Source organism: Panthera tigris, chromosome B2 (assembly GCF_018350195.1).
Source record: "Panthera tigris isolate Pti1 chromosome B2, P.tigris_Pti1_mat1.1, whole genome shotgun sequence".
NCBI lineage: Eukaryota > Metazoa > Chordata > Mammalia > Carnivora > Felidae > Panthera > Panthera tigris.
The window spans coordinates 43,576,737-43,601,472 of NC_056664.1; the positions used below are offsets into that span (position 1 = coordinate 43,576,737).

General features: G+C 47.8%; 1 protein-coding gene across 3 annotated transcripts in view; it reads right to left on the bottom strand.

Moving 5' to 3' along the window:
- Positions 1–229: 229 nt before the first annotated feature.
- Positions 230–24,736, bottom strand: part of CLIC5 (chloride intracellular channel 5) — a 103,392-nt gene continuing 78,885 nt past the window's right edge. For all 3 annotated transcript variants that reach the window (XM_042986491.1, XM_042986489.1, XM_042986490.1), the window contains exons 5-6: positions 11,090–11,274; positions 230–4,803 (exon numbers count right to left, since the gene is read on the bottom strand). In XM_042986491.1, coding sequence (XP_042842425.1) covers positions 4,636–4,803; positions 11,090–11,274 — 353 coding nt within the window. In that variant the 3' untranslated portion in view covers positions 230–4,635. The remainder of the gene's footprint in view (positions 4,804–11,089; positions 11,275–24,736) is intronic.

Here is a 24,736-nt window from a genome sequence, read left to right on the forward strand (position 1 = left end):
AAAATAAAAATTGATTTTTGGATGACTGGGTCACAAGCTTCTTGCTTTTCCTTCCCCTCTTCCTCTTTTTTTTGCTTTTGATTTTTAAGAATAATGAACATATTCTCTTTTATAATGGGAAAACAGAATAACCCTTATTTGGAAAAAAAAAAAGGGGTATTTCACGCTTCTCATTTAGAACAGCATAGGAAATCCCCACCTCAAATAAGCAGTCTGAGGATCGCTTTTGTAATATTTGAAAATAAACCAACTTTATTTGAATCAGCCAATACCAATCAAGACTGGAAAACAAATTTCTAACTGCTTCAGATTCATGAAGAAAACATTCAACAATATCTTCATTAAAAGGCAACTTATATTTATTAAGGCTTGAAAGCATGTCTTAGTACTTTATCACCACAGTTAAAGGTCTTGAGAAAATCAAGTGACCATCATTTGGAGTGTCTTTCTAAAATGAAATTTTGTCCTTCTATAAAAGCTAGGCATCTTTTGCTAAATTAGCTACACCCCAGCTTTCCAAATGGGAAAAACAGGAAATCAGGAAAGGAAGACAAATTCAAACGTCAGCCGGATATTATATATTTTAAGTATAGGCATAATCGATAATATGAAATCGCTAACTATACATAAAATACCTTAGATAATTGGATCCTTAAAACTATGGTTTTCCAAAAAAAGATTGCTTTTAGCGACACACAGATTAGCCCAAACCCTATAATGAAGCAATCCTCCATTTTATTTTTGGTGGGTAAGGGGAACATTGGATCTAATTCCTCAGGTAACATTAGGCAAAATTATGCACACTTTGGATCATACCGAATGATGAAAGGAAAGCATCCTGAAACTAAGCTGCAAGAAGAATATTGGCAAAGGTCGAGGAACAGGCATTCATGAAGGGGGCACACGTTCCTTGGTTTGAATGCTACAAAGCACTGGATAGAAGACAATGGTCTTGTTTGCAGAAAGGGCTCCAAGCCCAAAGATGTTCAACTCCAGATGTTTCACATGCATACTTTTCTCTAACGCTTACAATTCTTTTCAATGGCATATCAAAAACGACGAAGTGATCCCTTAGGAATCAATGAACTTAGTTTTACTAATGACTTAATACTGCTTCATCTTTCCAAGGAGAGAGACACTGGCATCTTGATTCACTCTGCTATCAAAAAGGCTCCTGGCCACTGGCAATAGTGGTGCGTCAAATACATCTCCTGCTGCCTCTAAACCAACTGATTTTTAGACACAGACCTCAATGGTTTCTCGCCACGGAAAACTCTTACTAACACACCCTCCTGACTCTGTCCCTTTCTTAAATTCTATTTGCCTAAGCCTCCTGGGATTCTTAGATCTGCAGGGTCTGTTCCAGGCATCATCCACTTTGCAACAATTCTAAGATGCTGGCGTCGTCTGCCTGCAGAGTGGCCAGAGGGCACAGATGTCGTGAAGAGCTTCCGTTGTTTCATTTGATAAATGCTAGCATGTGTAGCTCAGGAAACTTCACTCTTGGTGAAGCCTTTTTTCTAATGAAAAGGCCAAGATCCTTGCTGGCCCCACCAGCGGGGGATGTGAACACCAAAAACAGTGGCATTTCCTGGGAAGCTGAAACCGTCCGAGATTGTATGACCAAATAAAAGTGGTTTTCACTTTTCACAGCCTGTGATTCTGAATTGTCAGGCATCTGAATTCCCTTATCAGGGGATAAAGACACACAATAGAAGGGACCGTTATCCAGCCCATCTTATAAAGTTATTAAAATCATATCCAATACCTTCTCTCTGGGCCATCCTGAGAGGCAGCCCAGCCTGACAGATGGGTAAATTCTACACAGTTATTCTAAGTTGGGTTCTCCTTTCTGCCTCTGCCTCCCACCATGCTATCCCATAAAAATCAAATAAAACAGTGACACGGAAACCAAAGAAGAAAAATAAATCCCAAACAAAATAGGATCTCATCCCAAACCTTTTCAAATGCCAATGAAATGTTTTCTGAAGGATCAGTATCCATTCGAGACCGGTGACAAGGGTGACCTCCTCTTAAAACTCTGGAGTCTACACTGCAAACCTTGAATACTTCCTGAGTTGGTTCTGGAGACACCTAAGGACCTCACCATACGGATGTTGGAAGATGATTTGCCATGTATATAACAAGGTTATGGCCAAGATTCTTCAGGGAGGCTGCAGAATCTGGAGGCAAATCTCTTTTGGAAAAAAATAATCAGAAGATAATATTATTGTTACTTAAAAATATTCTAATAAATCTGGTCATAAAACATTAAAGCTCTCAGTCAATACTCGTATTATATAGTAATCTACTGTTGAAAGAAAAAAGATATTCCTGAATCAAGTACTCAGAAGTGCTTTCCATCTATAACTCTGCCCCCTGTGTTAAATGGTTATAAGTGATCACGTAACTGCCCCCCCAAACTCGTGCCTTAATATTTATGTAAAACTAAGTCAGCCACAGAAGGAATATCTAGAAACAACCATGTTGATTTGGTTTGGCTTGTTTTTAAAGACTCGCCAACGCTGAATTCTGACAATCAAATCAGTCATTAGTATCTGACAACTCGTGTGGGGAGCCATCCCCCCCGGGTGGCCTGTTTTCTCTGTCGCGCTGGCCATGCTAACACCTACCTGCTTCAAGAACAGCACCACTGTGGGTCTCTGGAAAGTAAACTGCCTCTTAGGTCATCATGCCTGTGTTGGTCAACTCAGGAAGGGGTTTCTGGGGACAACAGGATTTACACTAATTCAAAGTCTCTTGGGATCATTCAAGACTTCATCTCCCAAGAGGCCAGTCTGGGGCTTTACTGTAGAGTAAAAGGGGCCATTTCCTCAGCATTCTCCTTTTTAAACATGTCTCGGGACTAAGTTCCCGGGAAGTCCCAGGGAAGGTTCCTTTAGGGGTGGAAATGAATCGACTCCTCCTGCCCTTGCAAAGCTCTCAGGCTAATAAAATGTCCTACTGAGAAATTTCCTCTTCCTCAGTGGGCTAAGGGGTCCCCTGTTTCCTCCCCACTGCTCAGATCTGTGTGCCATTTTTGTTCTCCAGAGCTCCCTGGAGGCAGGTGGGTCTGGGGCCTGCCGGGTTGAAGATGCACGGATGTCTTCACGGAAAGGCCCCATGCTGTCCTGCCACCCTTCCTGAGCAACGAGCCAGGTCCCGAGGCTTTCTAGCACTTGGAAGCCTCATCCTGTGGCAGGTGGCTTTTCTCACAGGGTGTTCACCAGGATAGGGGGCCGATGGTTAGCTCATTTCCCTGAGTTTCCTCTGCCCGGGTCCCCAGGCTCAAGCCAGGTGAGCTTTGAAGGAGGTGACACTCAAGGAGAGTGACCAAGGAGAGAAATACCAACTAAAAAATATCCTTTTTCATCTGGCAGGTGAGTCAGATGGCAGGAAAATTAGCCCAGATGGGGCACATATTTTTCTTCAAGTTCAAACCACATGGTTTCCCAGTCAGAAAGGCCCATGGACTTTCTTCCTAAGGTGTTCCATGACCATGCCACCTCCCAAATGGACCCATCACCCGATGGAGGCTGCAGCCGACTCAGCCAGGAGCGCCCAGCTAGCAGACCCAAGACCCACATCCAGGAGCAACTTGAAGGAACTGGAAAGTCATGTTTGGCCAATTCTTGGTTTTTTTTGTTATAGGGTTCGCAGTGATATATAACATCAGCAGTTCAAGACTTAGGGAGATCATAAGAGAGAAGACCTATCTGAAACATTGCCAGGGAACATGGAGCCTCATGAAGAACTTCTTCACCCAACCACCCCCCCCCCCCATCTGCTTTCTCCAAGACTGAAATTCACTCGTGGATCAAACGTAATCTCCACCAAAACAACTACCCCTAAAGCAAGCAAAATCCATGGCTGGTAGACCCCGTGGTCCTTTTGGCATTGACGCTCCTCCTCTGGCCCTTCCCAGTCACTCTGCTTTGCAACTGCATGCCAACTTCCCTTCCTCGAAAGGCCTGGACAGTGTAAAAACAGAGGCTGGTGTCAGCCAGATACACGAGGGCATCGCAATGCCCTCAGCACGGCAGCAAACGGAGACTACGTCTGAAGTGGTTTTCCAATCTGGTCTTCAGCGCCCAGTGGGACGGCAGGTGTCAAGACTGGGTGTGTCTGTCACGTGCCCAATCCCCAGCCTGCCGGTCCTCCGTTCACTCTCTCCATCTCCCCCAAACGTAGCGGATCTGTTTCTACTAAGAACTACGATGGCATCTGTCCTTGGCCGTGGAGTTCCCAACAAAGAGGAGGGCGGAAGAGGGCACAGTGTCGCACGTTTTCCTAATGCAGCTGAGGAGAGGTTCTGATATTGGCGGAGGGGGCAGTGACGGTCCCTTACGTGGGTTCTCCAACACTGACCCCAGATGCACGGAACCCAGGCCAGGCCCAAAGGTTGAGAGCTTGACTATTTCTATCATTTCTGCTTGCAGATTCCTGCACGATCACATGGGGTCGGCGCTGACCTTCCTAAGAGACAGCAGGCCGGGGTTCCATGAGGCCAGCAAGAGGCGGCCGGCTACAAAAAGGAGTGTCCCCGAGGCAACGCGGAAGAGGAGTGTGTGAGGCCGGAGTCCTTTGGGAGAAGCGGAGTCCTTCTGCTGGAGCGGTGGGGCAAGGTGGCCGAGCTCAGGACCGACTGAGGCGCTTGGCAACATCCGCGTAGGCCGACTCGATCTCCTTGTCTGCCGCACAGGTGTTGGTGAACTCATCCCGGGCATAGGCGTTCTTGAGGTACCGCCACAGGCCTGTCATCTCAGCGGGGAAATCGTAGTTGCGGTATTTCTTGGCCACAATCTACAACACAGGCGACAGGACAGAGATGGCGTGAGCGGGCAAAGCAAATCACTGAGAAGGAGTTAAGCGGCTTGACCTACCATGTGGCCTGGGAGGAAACCCAGCAGGCATCACAGGGGGCCATCAGCAAAGTGTCTGTGACACAAGCTGGCAAGCACTGCCTCCTTGTCATCTTATCTAAGCTTATTTATTTCTTAAGTAAATACAATTTGCCCTTTGACCTCGCCATTCTGCTTCTAGTGATGTTTCCTTAGGAAACAATCATGTACATATACCAAGATTCAGCTACCCGTATATGATCATGGAACTAACAGTAAAAAAAAGAATGCAACGGTAAAAAAAAAAAGGTATAGAACACAAATGTCCGCCAATATCGAAATGGAGAAATACATCATCATACGTAAATACAGGGCCATTCCGGACAGCCATTGAAAATGATGCTGCGGGGGCGCCTGAGTGGCTCAGTTGGTTAAGCATCCGACTTTGGCTCAGGTCATGATCTCACAGTCCGTGAGTTCAAGCCCCACGTTGGGCTCTGTGCTGACAGCTCAGAGCTTGGAGCCTGCTTCAGATTCTGTGTCTCCCTCTCGCTCTGCCCCTCCCCCACCTGTACCCCCCTCTCTCAAAAATAAAGATTAAAAATTTTTTTTGAAAATAAAGTGCAGTATAAAATAAAGTTTTTAAGAAGTGCAGTATCATGCATTTGGAGAAATGTGTGTGATTGCTTAGAAGTACGGGTACCAAAATGTGATCAGTGGTTAAGTCTGACTGATCGAGCTATAAACTGTTTCCTGTTACCTGCTCTGTTTTACCTAAGCACCCGTATTTTTAGGAGAGAATAAAAAGCATAAGGAGTGTAAGTTAGATGTGGGAATGGATAGGCAGGTTCTCGAATGAACAGATCTTGAGCGGGAGTGAACGAATGGTGATTTTTATTCTGTCTGGAGTCTGCCACACGTGGGGGCTGTGGATGGGCGTTCTGGGAAAGCGGAGTTCGTGCTGAAACGGTCGGACAGTGGTTAAAGCGTGGGCTCTCGATCCCAGCTGAATGCATCTGGAATTTTTACTCCACTACTTAATAGCTGTGTGGCCTTGGACTACTTACTTAGCCTCTCTGAGCCCCAATTTCTTTATCTCTCAAAGGAAGATAATAATAGAACCTATCCTGGAATAACAAATTAGTTAACACACACGAAACGTTTAGAGGGGTACCTGGCTCATACTGAGTGCTCGAGAAACATTACCTCCTCTTCTAATTCATTGAGACCCACCTTTTGCCCATTTGCATGTGTTCACAGATAAGGATAAGGTGGTCTTCGCTGAGGGTGACCTGTGTAGTTACACAGGGCCTCGAACTCAGAGGGGCCTGTTCTTGGTTTAATGCTCTGCTGTCACCATCTGGAAATTCTGAGTACTTTTTTTTTTAACAGGGCCCCCTTTATTGTCACTGTACATTGGGGTCCACACATTAGCCGTTCTTGCCTCGAGCCCTCGGGGGGCTAGGGTGGGAACAATAAAGAGTAGCCTCTCTCCTAAGGCACTGACTTCTGACTCCTTTCCTCGCTTTCTTTTTAGAGAGGTTGTCAGACTGCTGACCCTGGGATCCTCCCACTCAGAGAACCTCCCCACCCCCCCCCCCGCCACCCCAATTCAGCTACTCTGGACTTTCACCTTCATGTTGATGCCCGTGATGTTCAGGGTCCCCTAGAGAGCTGTGCTGAGTGAGGGCAACGATGAGGGAGGGCAGGAAAAGCTCAGCCTCATCAATTTGACCACATTCCCAAGGAGCACGCATCTCCCCCTCCCTATTCTTCAGTTTGGAACGTCTGTTACATACTAAGCTCTGTTCTATTCTGAATTGCAATTACTGTTTTCATATCCTCTCTCTCTTCTCTAGCTTGTGAGCAGTAGGAGGACAGGAACCACAACTTCTTCATTTCTGTACTGCCTGATAATCTCAATGACACGGTTTATAAGCATAGCGACACTAGCAAATACTTATCTACTCTGCACCCTGCTCTAGGCTCCACCTTAAGCCCTCTGCAAGCTACTTTAAATCTCTAAATAACTTTATAAGGAAGAGTGTATTATATTCCCATTTTTACAGATGTGGAAAGTAAGGCAAAGGGAAGTTAAATAAGTAAAGGTTCCATAAACAGTTGTACGGAATCTTTACTATCTTCAGTCATCCCAAATCAGAGTGCATCTCCTAGAGTCAAACGTAAGAAACGTACTTTTAAAGACCAGAGGTCCTCAGCAATGAACAAACTGAAGCCACAAGAGATTCAATGGCTTACACAACATTACACAGGAAATGAATTAATTCGACCAACATCTACTGAGTAATCACTAATATTTATTCCGGTCCTTGCTTTTCTTTTCTTTTTTTTTTTTTATTTGAGTGTAGTTGACGTGCAATGTTACATTAGTTTCAGGTGTACAACCCCGTGATTCAGCCAAGTTTCCATGCTGTGCTGTGCACAGCCACAGTGTAGCTCCTATCTGTCACCACAGGACACTATCAGTATCACTGACTACGTTCCTTAGGCCCTGCCTTTTAGTCCTGTGACAGTCCTTCCCTCCTAATCTGCGGTCCTCTCCACGGGGCTACCGAGCCCTGTGCAAATGATGCAGGAACCGCTATACTCAGAATCCCTCTTGTGCCAGTTATTCAGCTATAGCTGCTGATCTCCAAACCACCCTTGGGCTTGTTTCTTCCAGCCGCTGGGGCAGAGACTCTGCAAATCACATCTCTGCTTTGCCAGTGACTCCCTGTGAGACTCTGTCACGAGGGGGCGCTAGAGAGAGAGGCTGCAAGGCTGGAGGAGGGGGAAGAGACGTCCCTTCCCTTCCTAGGCATTCTGTTCCTCTCAGTCCCCTTTGCTCCCGCAGTGGCAACTGACTCCAGTTTTCTTGTTTTGCCTACACTAGCGGAACCCGTGCATCACCCCGTCTGAGAGAGGCCAGCACACGACAGTGACTCCTCTGGACTGTCCTCTTAACTCCCCCTCCAGTGCTGGCTCGGCAGCGCCCCACCTCAGAGGTCCAAGGTTCAGCTCTGCAGGGGCCCCTCATCTAAGTTTCCAAGTTTAGATAATTCTGACCTCTTCCGTTTACCTCTGCTGCCCTGGGGGTTGTAGCTGCCTCATCCTGGTGAAATGTCATGGTACACTTTGCCTTCCTAGATCTTCAGTACTTAGTGCTTCTTTCTATTAAATTCTTTTGGTGGGGCGCCTGGGTGGCTCAGTCGGTTGAGCAACCGACTCTTGATGTTAGCTCCGGGCAAGATGCCAGGATTGTGGGATCGAGCCCTGCATCGAGCTCCATGCTGAGCATAGATCCTGCTTAAGATCCTCTCTCTGTCTCTCTCTCTCTTTTTCTCTCTCTGCCCCTCTCTCCGGCTCATCTCTCTCTCTCTCTCTAAAATGAAAAAAAAATTAAATTCTCTTGGCTAAGATAACTGGTCTGGTGTGGTCACTGGAGAAGCCATCCCCACAATGTTGTGTCCGGCTCAGGTGTGGCTAAAAAAGCAAAGGGGATGGAATCTGAGTCCTCTGGCAGAGCACCGGCCATAAGCAAATGCCGGGTCCAACAGACACTGCCCGTTCACCTTGGCCTTCCCCTATTCACCGCAGGGTGAGGGCCCTTGGGTTTGCCCAAGAGCCTTTGAGAAGAAGCTGTCCCTGCCCCGGCAAGAGCAAGTCCCTGCAGGATCCGTGGGTCACACGCTGACCGACAGAGCGGCCTCAAGTCCCTCCGTGCTGGGATCTGTTTTCATTTTTAAAAGATACGACATGAGATTTAAAACAGCAGAAAAGCAATTTATGGACATAGACTTGTGTTCATGCCTCCCTTCCTGTTTGCTTCAGGGGCTGAAGCAGGTCACTGTGCTAGGCAGGGGTCCCAGTGGCCCCGAGAGAAGGCCCGCCATGCCCCTCCCTGCCCGGATCTGCACGCCCTGAGCCTTGGCCACGGAACCGGCTATTTCCTCGCATGTCGGTTTGACTTGAGGAGCCAAGGACTAGAAGGGAGCCAGACAGCACGAGTTCAAACCAGGCTCTCAGGCAGGATGAAGATGAACCTGAACGAGAGCCAGGCAAGAGAGAGAGAGGGAGGGAGAACGCACGCGCAAGAGAGCAGGCGGGGATGCGCGCACGGAGCTCTGACGTTCACAGGAACTTCCACGCTCCTGCTCTGAATTTGCTCTTTCATATGAAAACAGTTAGCTCCCACAGCCCAGATTAGGTTTTGGCATCAGAAGCCAAACTTGACTTGGCTCCCCCTTCACTCTTTCTTCATGTCGGGGGTTTGCCAGGTCTCTGGGATCTGATAAGCTGGATCAGCAGAAATATGAGGAGACAGAAGGCGAGGCCCAGCCTTGTCCCCTCCAAGGCCGCCATCCCCCCCACCCCCGGCCCGCCCCGATCCCCAGCTTCTCCAAGGACACGGGTGTCGCATCATCGTTTAGGGCTAGGAGGCACTGGAGGAGTCGAAGGATGAAGCACGGGGCCTGGGAGATCCATTTGTTTACCTTATTTGACAAGAGATTCTTCAAGACAGAAGAAAAGAGCGAAGGAAGAGAGAGAAAGAGGCAAGAAGGAATATACTTCCTATCTCTTCGTTGGGGCATGAGAAAAAAGAGTTCCAAAGAGATTAAATGACTCGCCCCAGCTCATGCTGTCAGGACTAGCATGGGGGTCTCACGCCTTTCTGAATGGGGGTCCTTCCGTTACACCACTCTGACGCAGTGTGGCTGACCTGGAATCACACCATCCCTAAGGGTGCCACTTGTAACTCAGGAAAAGAGAATAAAAGGCGTTTCCAGGGCTGTGGTGGTGCATGCAGTAATTAACAACCTGAAAGACTTGTAAGCTTGGGTGGACTTACAAGTAACCGTTGGCCTGGCCCCGAACCCAAAGTGCCTTCATATTCATAGGCTGCATTTTCCCAGCCTATCGGTAACGGCATGCATGATTCCCACCCAGTCTCCAGCTCTGACCAAGTCCCATGGCGCTTGCCCAGCTACGATCGCAATTCAAGCTGGTTGTGCTCTGATTGGAGGGAGGCCCGCGTTTCCAGCTCAGGACTACAGCTGAAACACGATAGGCAGATAGCCAGCTGATAAACGGTTCTTTTTACGAAGGGTAGAAGGAAAGTGGGTATGATAAAGTCACAAGCTAAGTGATGAAATGGCCAATCAGTGAGTATTTATGAAAGGGCCACCATGAACCCGCCCACCGTCATGCTTGGAGAACCCACTATCCCCACAGAGCTGACTGCCTGAGACGTACGATACGAGTACGTATGAGAGTAGATGACGATCTAACTGCACGATCCCACTGTGTGTTTCTCTAGGCTGGTGAGGGCCGGGAAAGGAGGTAAGAAGAAGCATCAGTTTAGAGAGAGAATGTTGGGGCACCCTACTGTTGTCTTCAAATGAGATGAAACAGAGCAGTCCCGTTCCATGCTGTTCCAGGATACAAAGGGTGGCCTGGAGGCTGATGGGGCTCAATATAAGGATGTTTTAATAATCACCGCTGTCCAAAGGGATAGGGCTGACTTGCTAGGCAGGGGACTCTTCATCATCAGAAAGGTGCAGTGACAGCTGCATGGAAGCCTGTCACAGACACACAGAAAGTGGTCCCGTTTGGGGTGGGAGATGGTTTGGGATGACCTTGGGATTCCCTTCTTTCCAACTCTCGGATCCTCCGATTCTTACAGGACAGGATTACACGGGGTGACGAAGTTGACCAGTGAGTGCAACCATGACAAGAAAATGATGTCACTTCTTACAGCCTCTGGCTCTTCAACTGATAGATGAGGAGGATGCTATATGCCTGCCCTAGGGAGTTACTGAAGGGAATGAGAAGGCTCGCACATGAAGCAACTTCAGAGAGATGTGGGGGTGTGGCCAGTGAGAACCCAGGAGGCAGAGACAAGGAAGAAGTGCCCCCACTCACTCTCTCTCTCATACATGAAATGACAATGAGCTACTATGTATTGAGCCTTTACAATATGCCAGGCACTGTCACACTGTATTTACTCTCCCGGCCAAGAAGTAAGAATGAGAATAAGGAGGAAGTAATATATGCCTGTTTTACTGACACTCAGAGAGTCTATACAGCCACCAGGCAGTGGAAGCTGACTCTGGGTTCCTATTCGTGTGACTTCAGAGCCCAGACTCTGGACCGGCCGTGTGGCACTGTCCTTGACTCATCCACACAAGTGACCGGGCCTATGGCGGACCTGGATACAGTGAGCCACCTGCAGATAGAGCGGTCTTTACCTTGACCACATGGAGTTTGGGCAACAGATTGCAGTCGGCCAGGGTCAGCTCGTCCCCGTCTAGGAATTTGCGCCGGGACCTCTTGTCTTCATCCCCGCAAGTGTTGGCATCGATCTCCTCTGGAAGAGGGGTGTTCAGGTAGTCATCCAGTTTCTTCAGTGCCTTGGTCAGGCCTTTCTCAAGGGCTGGCATGAAACAGCAAAAGAAGTATCTTTAGCAGACCTTCCTGCCACTGGCAACAACCGCAGGGACTTCGGAGTAAAGGGGCTCATCCCGAATCCTGTCCCCCTCGTCACACGGCCAGCTCCCCACACACTACAGAATACCTGGCAGTCACCAATCTAATGCAGTGGAAGAGGACTAAGTGGTCTGAAAAAGCAAACTTTTTTTTTATTAAAAAAAAAAAAAAGCTTTTGAATATTTATTTATTTTTGAGAGAGATTAGCGCAAGTGGAGGAGGGGCAGAGAGAGAGAGGGGGAGACAGGATCCAAAGCTGGCTCCGTGCTGACAGCACTGAGCCTGATGCAGGGCTCGATCGAACTCATGACCCATGAGATCACGACCTGAGCCGAAGTCGGACACCCCACCGACTGAGCTACCCAGGTGCCCCAGAAAAAGCAAACTTTAACCAAGTAATGTATACTAGCTAATCATTTGTGGAAAAAACATAAATATAGAAATACAACCATTAGGATATACGTCTGAGTTTTTAGAGTGCTTATCTCCAGTAGATATAATAATGACAGTTAATTTTCATTTTCTATTTTGCTTCTCTATATTTTGCCAATATTCCACAATCAACCCACATAATAATTTTGTAGAAAGGGCTCCTGACTAAGTAAATAACAACTGCGTGAAATCCCTAGGACAGAGATATGCACCAGACTTTGCAGAAGCATTAACCATGGGAGCACTGACGAACCCAACCTGAGAAGGGAAGGTGACAAGGTTTGCAGGAAGACCTGACATAGGAAAGTAAACCACCTGTTTGGTGTTGCCCCTAGAGGACCAATGCATACCAGAAAGCCCTACTTCAGTTTAATCTAGAGAAGGTTGTTCTAAAAATCAGGGATGTCCAAAATGGAAGGGCCAGTGCACCAGAAATGCCCAGTCACAGCTGCGTGGAAACCTGTCACGGACACAGCTCAAAGAATGAACGTCCAAAGGAAGATCATGTGGTGGATGACGTTTGCAGTCTTGTCCCAGTAATTTCCTGCCGAGTAATTCATTTAGTCACAAGAGCAGAACAAAATATTCAAAAGAACAGCCGGATGGGGCGCCTGGGTGGCTCAGTCGGTTAAGCGGCTGACTTCGGCTCAGGTCACGATCTCGCGGTCCATGAGTTCGAGCCCCGCGTCGGGCTCTGTGCTGACAACTCAGAGCCTGGAGCCTGTTTCAGATTCTGTGTCTCCCTCTCTCTGACCCCCCCCCCCCCCGTTCATGCTCTGTCTCTCCCTATCTCAAAAATAAATAAAATGTTAAAAAAAAAATTAAAAAAAAAAAAAAAAAAGAACAGCCGGAAGTCACTATCACTCAGAACCATTCCATCCAGAACTTCATAGTCTATTCCAGGCACAGAACACTGGCCACCTGAACTCAGAGGACAGAGGCGGACAGAGGTCAGGTCACCAGCCAGTCTTGATGCTAATTCTAGCAGATGAAAGGGGGATGCTCCCTCTGGAGGAAGAGCCCAGAGGACTGTACTCTTATTTACTTTTTCCCAAATGGGCCTTCTGTTAGCCACTCCTCCCTCAACCCAAGTTTGTCTTTTCATAGAAGGCCTTTGTTTGAGACAATGAAATGACACCAGCCCAAGATAAATCAATTGAACGCTTACTGGAATGTTGAAAACAGGCTGGAGGTTGGACGTGGTTTCTCAATACTTCCTTCTCCCTGGTGTGGCATTTGAACTTGTACTTCATCATCTGCTTTGTGTTTCCAGTTTGGGAGAATAGTGAGCAGGGCTGGGAAAAATGCTTGTATTCCCCTTAGTAATTGTCTAGACTAGGGATGGGACTGCAAGCCTATTCAAGGGCAGGAGCAGAGGGTGGGTACCAAACAATAGTTATTATGCTCCCCACCCCCACCAAAGCACTTGTGATCTATATTGGGTTTGTCTGCTCCCTTAAATCCCTCCCTCCCTTTCAGTTATGGAGATTCTGACAAAATCTTGATGATAATGGAGATAGGAAAAGTCAAATAGAGGAGTGCTTGTTGAAGTCTGACCAATGGATAGCAATGCAAGGGAAAGAGACATATGATGGGAAATGAAACACTGCTGATTGTACTTCTAAAATGCCCGCTGGAGACCGGAGCAGGCCACTGCAGAAGTCTGTGCCCAAATTGCCCAGCGTGGGAACTATCATGACATTTGCAAAAGCCGCCTAGCACAGCAACTGGAGCTCCTTGGGAGGGCGGTTCTGGATGTATCAACTATCTCTCAACGAGCTCTTGAGGTGGAAGAATAAAGTCCGGCAGTGGGCGTGGCTGTTGTCCTATCCTGTAACTGACATGTATGTAACATACCAAGTGGGTGTGTTCTGAGGATGTCCTCCGAGCTTCAGTTTCATACTGGACTTTGTGTAATTTCGATCAGGAATGTGAAGGGGGTGGGGGAGTTGGTGTTAACCCTGGTAGAAAGAAGAGGAGACCAGGCCGCAGGGAAGGGGCCAAGTGACCTGGAGCTAACCCTGTGTTTAAATTTTGACCCCGCCCAGGGTGTATTTACTGCGACGTTGCTGAGGTGAAAGCTTCGGTTCCCTTAATCACATGGGCCCCTTCCAAGGCCTTGAGCTTGATTTTTTTTAATTCCTTATTTGTACTTATTCCATTGGCTTCAGACCCCGCAAGTGTTGGGAACGTCCCTGATCCTGGAACTTACCAAGAAGTGTGACCTTGGGCAAGTTCCTCAACTTCACTGAGGTTCCGTTTTCTCATGTCAACTGTGAGAGGAAGATCGCTAATCTTCGTAAAGCCGGGGCGAGGACTAGCTCAGATTATGCAGGGAAAAGTGCCTCAGACTACGCCTGCCCCATGCTAGGACAGCAGTTAATGACTGCAATACCAAATATGGCAGCCATCTGCGCTCTGTCCCTGACCCCACACTCGCCACCAGTACTTTCCTCAAAAATCCAAGGTGCGGCAGGCCATGAGAGATTCTCAGAAGCTCCAGTTCTGAGGCCCGGTCCCTGAAGGAGAGAATCAACAGCCCCGAGCCCTGCTTCTCTTCCCGATTTAACATACAGCCACAGCCGGTCCCTTACACTCCGCCGGGACCCTTCTTGGTGACGAGCTGTGTGAGGGGCACGGCCAGAGGGAAACAGACGCAACATGTCTGTGCTAACACACTGCCCTTATTATCGAATACCAGATGCCAGCACCAAGAACTTCTCTGCCAGTTCTTTTCCCTCCCACCTGCCAACTTATTCCTCTGACCCTGGCTCAATCTGGCATCCATAGAATTTAATTATCTCTTTCGGCTGACGGTACCCAGGTCATGAAAGCACAGGCGTTCACCTTTCTGGTAACAGCGCAGGGGACATAAGAGAAACCAGAGTGACAAGCAGACGGTAATCCTTCAGTGTTCGCATTTGGAACCCTCCCTCCCAAAGACTTCCTCTGAGCCGCAGGATGGGGCAACCCTCAGACCACAGCAAGTAAGCCTGAGGCCAGGGGACCCTGAGACCCAGGACCAACCACGTCCCAGGCACTTGACGGGTACCCAGTCCTTTAACTGCTTTCTGCCCTCTCCACCCGCCCTTCCTGTAAAGATTTATTCTGTACCACACGCAAATGTGCTGGGTAAAATATGTGATGAGGAAGCAAGGGGAATAGTTCATAAATATTCTCAGCCATATGCAAACAATCTCAAATTTATTTTTCTCCTTTTTAAGGAGGAAAAAAAAATCCACCCATTCCATGATCACTTCCAGATTCATTGAGGTTGATATTACATAAGAACCAATATTGTTTTCTCGTCGTAGAGAAATAATGACTTGGAAACGGCAATTTGAGCTAAGAAAATAATATACTCTTACCAGGGCATGGAGGCTGAATGAGGACCAGGGAGCCAAGACTCTAGCTCAGCCTCCAGCAAGCTCTTGCAAGCACGGCTCAACCCTGCTTTGCTGGCACGTCTTGTGCAGCGGGGATATCAGCAAGCAGCCACACAGACTCTTTGGGGCTCAGAACTCACTTAGAGCGGAACAGATGTCAAAGGTGGTCTTTGAAAGGACAGGAGCAGCTCTGTGGGCCCAGGTTCCTGTACCCTCAGCTCCTAGCGCGCGTTTTCTCTCTGGCATGTGAACTTGCAGAGAGGTAAGAACCAGGGGACCACCTCCGATCACCGGCTGCAGCCTGGATGGGCGTCTCTTCCACTCTCCCATGGAGAAGAAGATCATGGCTCCTGGGAGCTGGCCCCAGGCCGAGGGACTCTCTGTCCCGCGGCGCCTCGTTCATGGCTCTGATCCAGCACCGGCAAGAAATACACTAGCTGAATTTCTGAAGTAGACTGGGGATGTTTATGCGACCTAGCATCTAAGTACACAATGAAGCTATTGAAATGGGCATTATTATTCATACCCATTTAGCAGATAAAAAAAAAAAGTGAGTCCTAGACTTTCCCAAGGCACACACATATGTACAAGCAAACTGTTCCCAGGATACATACTGAAATTGCACCTTGTTTGCTTTTTCACTGCTGTTGCCTTCCTTACAAGGCCCAACCTCTGGGTAATGGGAAAACAACAACTTTAATTTAGTCCACTCTGGATTACAACATAGTCCAATGTAATAAATAGTCTCTCAAAAAGAATTCTCAGTCTCTTTGACATGAGAATGCTCAGTCTTACAGAAAGTCTCCATCACCTGTGCTCTCCTCCCTGAGTAAATGAGGGTGGGAGGATTCCTGTGACCTCATGGCCTTGGGGAGAGAGGGGTCCTGGGATCTAGTGGGTGGAAGGCTTTAGGAAGCTACCACAGGTCCCGCGTTTCTGCTCAGTTACCGTTTCCTCAGCAAAACCTCCACTCCCTTCCAGAGTAAGGCTGGGGATGTTGAGCCTTGGGTGGTGGTCACAGGTAGGCTGTTGGGCTCCCTCCAAAGCCCTGGAAGGCTGCCTGAGCAAAGTGTCATGTGGGGTTTCCCAGATACGACTCTAGGCCCCTGGCCCTTCTACCTCTCTCTCCTCCTTCATCCCCAAATCCCCTGGGCCAGGAGGAGGAAGGAAGGCTTTCTTGTACGTCTTCCTAGGTCAAATAGTCTAACAACCACAGACTACTTCTCTAGGAGTCAAGTCCTCTAGATACGGTTCTTGATGTGCTAAATCTGAGAGATAAAGGAATTGAGAACATTCGGAGATAACAGCTTGGCTTGTGAGGCCACTATCTTGACGGAAATGTTAGTTTGAATCAGCAGCTAAATAGTGAATGCTTTTTTTTTTTCTTCCTTAGAATTCCTTCTGTAGAATTCTTCTCTCTCACGGGGCCAGTGGATCCTCAGGACAGATTAGAATCAAGAGTGTGGCTACTCCCTCACGTCCTACCTTCGGCTCCTTTGATAAAATATCTGTGTTCTTCTATTAACGGCTTGACTTCCTCTGGAGTTCTTGGTACTGTTAATGACCATCAGTGGATCCAGAAGGAGTTACTATCTCTGAGAAGCGAGCCTACTAGGACCCTTCCCGTCATTTCTCAGCAACAGATACTAACTTTGTCTGCACTCAGGGCCAATGCTGTCACATTGTCTGTGTGAGAGCAGAACATCTGGGTGAAAAGACAGAAAGTCATTTGGGTTTTGCCTATGAAGAAAGAAATATCTAGATATTGGGAAATACCTGGAGGACCAAATCACATTGTTTCTCTTCATCTCTTTCGAGATCATGTCGATACAACAACGACGACGACAAAGCATAGCTGTGGCTTGAGGGAGGCCACAAAGGAGATTTCTCTGGCCATCACATATTCTTGGAGAGAAAACACAAAGATGGCCACACCTTGTTGACATTTGATAGTTTTAAACCTGAATGATAATGTGATGGGAACCCCCCAAAATCAAATGGTAACAATGTCATATCATCTCTCCCTCGCCTTTCTGGAGCAAGAAGCCTTTCTTTAGAAACAGTGAGGTCATATGGCTTTAGACAAGATGCCCAGGGCCAACGATCCAAGCAAGAGGAGGAGGCTGGGGCAGCAGTAAGGCTCAGGAGAGTTACCGTGGTGGGAAAAAAGGAGGTGCAGGTAGGGTGGGCAGGAACATAAATGCTCATAAAGAGGACATGTTTAAGGAGGGACAAGGATGCTCTAAGGTGGAGAAGGGTGGTTAGGACATTTGGCTTTGGGCTGGGCAGTGTAGTTCCCTCCCCCCAAGAAACCTTCCATAAAGATCTACATTCATCTTTCAAGTTTAAGGAATTGGAAGCCATAGAGCTTTTCTGTGTTGTCCAAGTCCTTAAAGACAGAAAATGTAGCCCTGTTATAGTTGGGTTACATGAAGTATGAATGGGCACATAAAGGCAAAATTATAAGCAGGTGGAAACCGAGGTTCACACCCTCTGATCCACAGCGACCCATCTAGAACACATAGCAGGTAAGTGGTAGTGGGTCCCCATGGTCCTTCTGTCTCTCAAAGTATCATCTTCGCCTGGTCCGTTGACCACACGGTCAAAAAAAGGCAGCAGGGTCGTAGAAGATGGGAAGGAAAGTTTGTTTCAGGCTTGGTGAGCCCTACTCTCCTGTGTCTGGGTCCTCTGGGTATGTTAACACATCACAGGTATCAACAGGGAAGGGACAGGGGGGGGCTGGTGGCCCTGTACTGTGCTTCCCTGAAATGTCTGCACATCCACTCTGTTCTTCAAGAGATCTGAGTTTGAATCCTGCACTGATTATGGTTATTCACAAGTTGCTGTTAAAGCATCTTCTACAGACTCTGGTGCATAAAGGGACTTAACAAAAATCAGGCTACAGGGATGTGTCACACTTACTTGGTCTGATAGTTTGGAGAATTCATGTCCACCTTTGGCATGAGACCAACACTAGACTTGGCCTCATAGCCAGAGAGGAGGATGTTGTCAAATTGGCTCTAGCTGTGAAAGACCCAGGGGCTCCCCTGTGGGAAGCAATTCCCAGGCCTCCGTTTCTAGGCACTGGTGAAAACAGGAAAGGTGGAAAGACAAACAGTGGTTTATGAGAAAGCAAAACGCAATGGCAACTTCAACAGATTCCCTACTGTTCACTCTTGCAATGTCAGCTGAGCTTAAGAGGAGTCTAGCTCATGCTGCCATGGGTATTATTTGTTTGTTCTAGAAAAGACTTCAGCCTTGAATGGGAGGGTGGATTAAATGACAAACTCCCATGGTTCTTTCCAGTAAGTGGTCAGTAAACGATTCTCTAGTCCCAAGGCAGGATTCAGGTCATACCACTAAGGTGGACTGGGGTATAGGACACTATAGGATGCCCCTTACCCACCTGGGTGGAAAGATTCACCAAGCAAATGGGTTTATAGATTTCTTTGATGTATTTTTAAGGTGGTAAGGGATTTTTCCTTGAAGGAGAGAAGATCCTCTGTACGGTTTCTTCCCCAAGCCCTAGAGGGGATCATGGTGAAGAATCATCTTTTTTATACAGTTCCGCAAATCAACCCAATATTTGCCCCCCATGTTTAGAAGTATGACTCCCGACAACAAATGAACTGTGTGTGTGTGTGTGTGTGTGTGTGTGTGTGTGTGTGTGTTTCAAGGCATGGCTTTGGCAATTAGCTAGCTGTGTTTAAAAAACCAGAATGGTTGGGGCGCCTGGGTGGCTCAGTCGGTTGAGCAACTGACTTCAGCTCAGGTCATGATCTCATGGCTCGTGAGTTCGAGCCCCACGTCAGGCTCTGTGCAGACAGCTCAGAGCTTGGAGCCTGCTTTGGATTCTGTGTCTCCCTCTCCCTCTGCCCCTCACCTGCTCACACTCTGTCTCTCTCAAAAATAAATACATATTTTAAAAAACCCAGCATGGTAAAGAATTTAGGACTTTTTGCCATGCCTTTCATAAGATATTGTTTTTACGTAGGAAGGGAGGTATGCATAATATAGACACTTCGAGCTTCACATAATTTTCTAAATCTAAAAGCCACAGTACATTTGAAAAGAAAGATGATCACTTATGTCTTCAAATTTAAGTTTCCTTTTGTGTACATAGTCTGTACCCTGCAGACTCCCCCCAGTGATAACTTATCAACGGGAAGAGAAAGAGAGACAGAGAAAAACTGGGGCCAGTGGAAAGAGGAAGCTTCAGAAACTCCCGGGGAGGGTGCGAGCTGGCTGCAACAACCCAGAGAGAATGTGGTCCCCGTTGGAGCCCTGCCCAGGCTTCAGCCACGGGGCGGTGGCGACCCCTCCTGGCCTGTCCTTAAGCAGCGGAAACTGCATCTTCCACAGCGAACACGTATAACATGCATGTGTGTTTTCTATTAGGCTTTCCAGAAACTCATAAATGGTTGTAAAAACCATTGTGCTAATAGAAAGAACGACATAAATGCTGACTGAAGCTATTAATGCTGGTTGTAGTTTATGTAGCAGACTGAATCAGGCTGAAAACTGTTAGATTTTTATGGCTACTTTGTAACAGGTTATTTTTAACTATCAGGCCATAGATTAGGCTCAGCCCTCATGTTCGAACATCGAACATCGGGAATGAACGAGACAAGGGAGACGCTTTCTCTGTCCAGCGTTGGGACCTAGGCATGTTCTTTCTCAACGCTCCCTGCAAACGCTCAAGCTGAACTGACTTAGCCACATTTTGCCCTGTTCATCCTCCAATGCCCACATCTTTTGTAGAAGAGCCATTGACAAATTTAAGAATCGTCACGCAGCCACCACAGCTCTAAATTTAAATAATTACTGGTTTCTGTCATTCTGTCACTATCCCGTCTGGAAACTCTCCCCCAGCCGCCCATTCTTTCAGTTGTTAATACGTCTCTCTCCAGCGCCCTCTGTGGGTGGGCCAGGTTTGGTGCCCCTCGCCTCTCACGGATGTTGAGTCACGACTCCCCAAGTAAAGCTGGGGGTTGTGTAGTGTATTTGGAACATGCACATGCTAGTTGTTCCGTGGTTTATGAACCGATTTGATCACCGTTTCCTAAATGACCTTCCTACTCTTGTTGGAAAACTCAGCACCACGTGCATGTTAAATAATGAATTATTTCAATGTCTCATGTATACAGGTCAGGTGCACAACTGCGGGACCAGCGGCCTGCATGGGGATCCACACTCGGCCATTTACTAACTTGGATGGGCTGCTTCACCTCTTGTGCCTCAGTTTCCTCCTCTGCAAAATAGAGATCATAACAAGGGACACCTTGTTAGGATTGCCATGGCGGATGCCTGGAGGAGACTTAGAACCACCTTCGCCTCTCAGCGTGTGGTTCTTATGGGCAAGGCGTGACGCTGCCGCTGTGTAAGAAACAAAGCACACAAAAAAGCTGGTGAGTTCTTAGAATTGCAAGCAAAAAAGCCTGCTTGGTAAACATTGTGCTTGACTTGTCCTCCACCCTGAGGAAGCCACCCCAGATGATTTACACAGTCTTTTGTTGAGTTTTCAGCTGGCCCTTTCACTCTGACTCTGCTGTCGTAACCACAGTCCCACCAGAGTGAGCCTTGTTCCTGACAGTCATGCAACGGGGCAACCTTAGAGGGTAAGTTCAGCAGGGGTTGGGGGCAAGTGATATTTTGCAGAATTCCCCAGATATACCACAGTAATACCCACCCTCCCCCACCCTTGCTCAGAGGAGTCCTCTGGGTACCCCCACTTGCCCCCTCACAGCTTACAATCCGCGGGGAGAAGCTTTAGTTGCACGACTTTAACTTGCATCTTCTAAAGTTTGAGGTAAGAGTGTTGCAGATTAAGTATGCAACTTTACATTTCTGTTTCTTAAAATCTACGTGGGGTAATGATTCAGATTTGGTTAACCCCAATGGAGAATTTGAAATACTAGTTTTTGTTTGTTTGTTTGTTTGTTTGTTTTTGGCATGGCCAGATCAGATATTTTCACTGTAGTTTTTGTGTGTGTGTGTTTTAAATCCCCTTCTGTTGAAAATGCATTGTATGGAGAAATTCACTCTCACCTTCCTGGTACCTAAAAGAACCCAGATTTCTTCGTAGTCATGTGCCTAGTCAAAAATACTTATGTTCCCAGACTGTTACTAGAGAAGGCCAAATGACCAAGTTATGACCAACGAGATCAAAGTGGAAATTTACGGATGGGCTTCTGGGCGACAAAAGACCGACACAGCTGCCCTTGCCTGGAACTCGGACGTAATGTCCGGAAGTGGTGTACCTGTCTTGTGACATGAGAATGACAGTCACACATTAACGGTAGAGAATCAGTGCTCCAAGGATCTAGATCGATGACTTCTATGAGCAGCTACAACTGCCTGGACCTCTCTACTCTCTGGCCTTCTTGTTATGTGAGAAAAGCAAACTCTGATTAAGAAGTAAACATTTAGAAAGAGTGCTTTAGAGCAGGGCATGGCACATAGTAAAATGCTATGTAGGTTTTTGCTAAGTAAAATAAAATAAATATTTGCTTTGGTGTCTGTAATCAGGTTTCTATTATATGTGGCCAAGCACTGCCCTTGCCAATTCACGTAGATATCGTCAATATTTCTTTATTACATTATTATTCTAGCACCTTGTGCAGTGCCTGGTACTGAATAAGTGTTTGTTGAAAGAATGAGCTATTCAGTAGGGTCTGAGGAAAGGTGAGGGCCCCTAAAATGTAACTCTATATGTGTCTATATGCTTATGCAACTGCTTTATCTCGTTAGAGGGCCTACAATGGTTCCCTTTCTTTGTGTAATGGTAGCCCTCGGTCTCTCGGGGATGGATGAAAGGATTTCACTTGTTTGGCCTGGCATGCCCTCCTGGGGGTGCATCAGAGCCAAATGCGGACAGGTCCCCACCAACCTGCCCCTCTCTGCCCGGTGACACAGGGAGGACTGAGGCCAGGGCCAGGCGTAGACAAAGTGTTGAGTAAAACCTGTCTTTGAGGTCCCCAAAACAGAAACAAAACGTGGGTCAGATTGTTCTTATTGATTGGTTTTAAACGTGGTTCTTCCCACCCCACCCCACCGCCAGCCATCATAAGGCTGCATTTAACATAACAAAAGTGATACGAACATTATGTACTTTCAGCTGAGAGAGAGTTCTGGTCATAGGACAGAATCAACCAAGCAGATGCTGGGAAGTTTCAAAAGTAGCCACGAGAATGGAGGGCAGGGGATATGGGACAGGCTTACAGGTAAAGCTGGAACAGGAAGCAGATGGAGGAAATGGCCGTGACATTGATGAGGCAGGGTAGACCCTTTTATCGAACGTCTCTTGGGTACCCGAGCAGACAGCACAGGTGCCTCTTGAAGCATCTGGGAGATGATGCGTTCATTCAGCTCACAAAGGTTGGCTGTGGGCCAGATGCTGAGCTGGGCTCTCGAGACAGTAACTAGTGAGACGCACACAGCACATGTCCTCATGGAGACTGCTGCGCAGAACCCCGCTTCCCAAAGCTCCCTCCTGGACCATCAACACTGAATCATCTGGGAGCCCTCAGGCCTCACCCCAGACCCACTGTGTCGTTATCTGTATTTTACCAAAACCCCAGGGGATTCAAACGTGCATTCAAGTTAAAAATGACCTGAATAACACGGCAAACAAACACTGGGCACATAAGTCGTAAACGTGTCTCTTTAGCTCATGGGGCTACTCAGGCGAAACTCACGCATGGGCTTGAGGGGGTGTGGGGTGCCCTCCGGAAAGACGGCTCGAGAGCAGATTTTTAAAGAAAGTTAGGAGTTTTAAAGTCAAAGTTCTGTGTGGCAACCTTCCGCCCCCCCTCAACGAATTATCTAAATAACTGATAAATTCAGAATACCAGACTGCATTTATAACCCCTTGGCTTCACTTCCCATGCTTCAGCATCACTTAGTCTGTAGCAAAAGAGTTTCAAAGCTGAGAAATGCCTGGTTCGTCCCGTGACCATCATGGCTCCCTCATGTCTCCGGAACAAATTTTCCACACCCCAACTTCTCCTGTGTGAAACGGAGAGAACGTTGTCCATCCTGCCTGGACGAGATAGTGACCAATTTGGCAAGGAGAGTTTATGATTGAGGTGTTTGAAGTTTGCGGAGAAAGTTTAATACGCCACCTGGATTTCACATCTTGTCATTCCCCAAAATGGGAAAACCCAGTCTCGATGCTAATTTCCCCAGAGCCATTCTCCAACGAGAGTCAACAGAGGAGAGAGAATTTTCCCTCAGGGCTACGTTCTAATGACGGAGGAGAGGTTATGAGTACAGACATTGCATAACCAATTAGAGTACTCCTGAGCCACTCCTGGGTGGCTCAGTCGGTTGAGTGTCGGCTTCGGCTCGGGTCATGATCTCACGGTTTGTGGGTTCGAGCCCCGCGTCGGGCTCTGTGCTGTCGGCTCGGAGCCTGGAGCCTGCTTCAATTCTGTGTCTCCCTCTCTCTCTGCCCCTTCCCCGCTCATGATCTGTCTCTCTCTGTCTCTCGAACACACACAATGAAGTGCGGACACACGCGCCCACTGCCGCACTTCTGAGGCCTACACACCGTTATGCTTAACAGTACAGCTGTTAGACCCGTGTCAAGTCTTCTCACTAACACAACTTCGCATGCAAGCACATTTTTCAGATTAACGGATACACGTCCTGTTTACTTAAGGAAGTATGTAAAGGCCTCTGCTAGTACCTGGAAATATCAGAACACACAAGAGCTGTCTGTGTGTGTGTCCGTGTGTGTGGAGAGAGAGAAACATATTTAGCTCCCACGTATAAACTGCACAAAGACAAGAGGTGTCGGTTGCACAGGATGAGGTAACGGTAGCCAGAGGTGAAAGAGCATTTAACTCGCGTTCAAATTAGTCATTTAATGTTCCTTTATTCCCCAGGCCTTGATCTGAGGCCAGGCCAGGCCAGGCGAATTCGTTCTGGTCAGACGGCGGGAAATTCCACCACATGGAATGGTGTTGGTGGTCTCCACTCCCCTCCACTCCGGCCGGGGAGCCCACACAGCGAACACGGGCTCCTTGCACTAATGAATGCGCCCACCCACACAGGACCTGCCCCCCCCCAACCCAGCCCCTGCCCCCCTCCCCCGCCCCCTCCCCGAGCGGGCCCCGTCCACATGCAACCCCACCGCCAACCGCCTTCCAGAGACTCGTTTCAGAAGCAAAATTTGCTAAATTATAAATGGCCAGCATCCGCCTCAATAATGAACCAAATCAAAGACCCTCTGGAGGAATCCTCTGGGCAACTTCTGGGAGGTGCCAGAAGGAACTACTCACGCCTTCCCCTCCCTCTTGCTCTAAGCCTCAAGGACCCCACCGCCTGTGAGGGGGCACATCTATTCAGGACATGCCAAGCCTCGGACGTGGGTCTCACTGAGCCTAGGTTATTTGTTTTTCCTTGTTAAGAATGCTAATCAAAGCAAAACTTTAACCCAACAAACAAACAAACAAAATATCCTGAGTTGGCTACTTGCACGCAGGGGTGGCCAAGGAAGGCAGCCTGAAGGGTTCCTTTATGACCAGAGGCGTTTTTGAAATGAGACAGCAATGGCTGCTTTACGAGGAAGTGGCAAGACAGTCACCT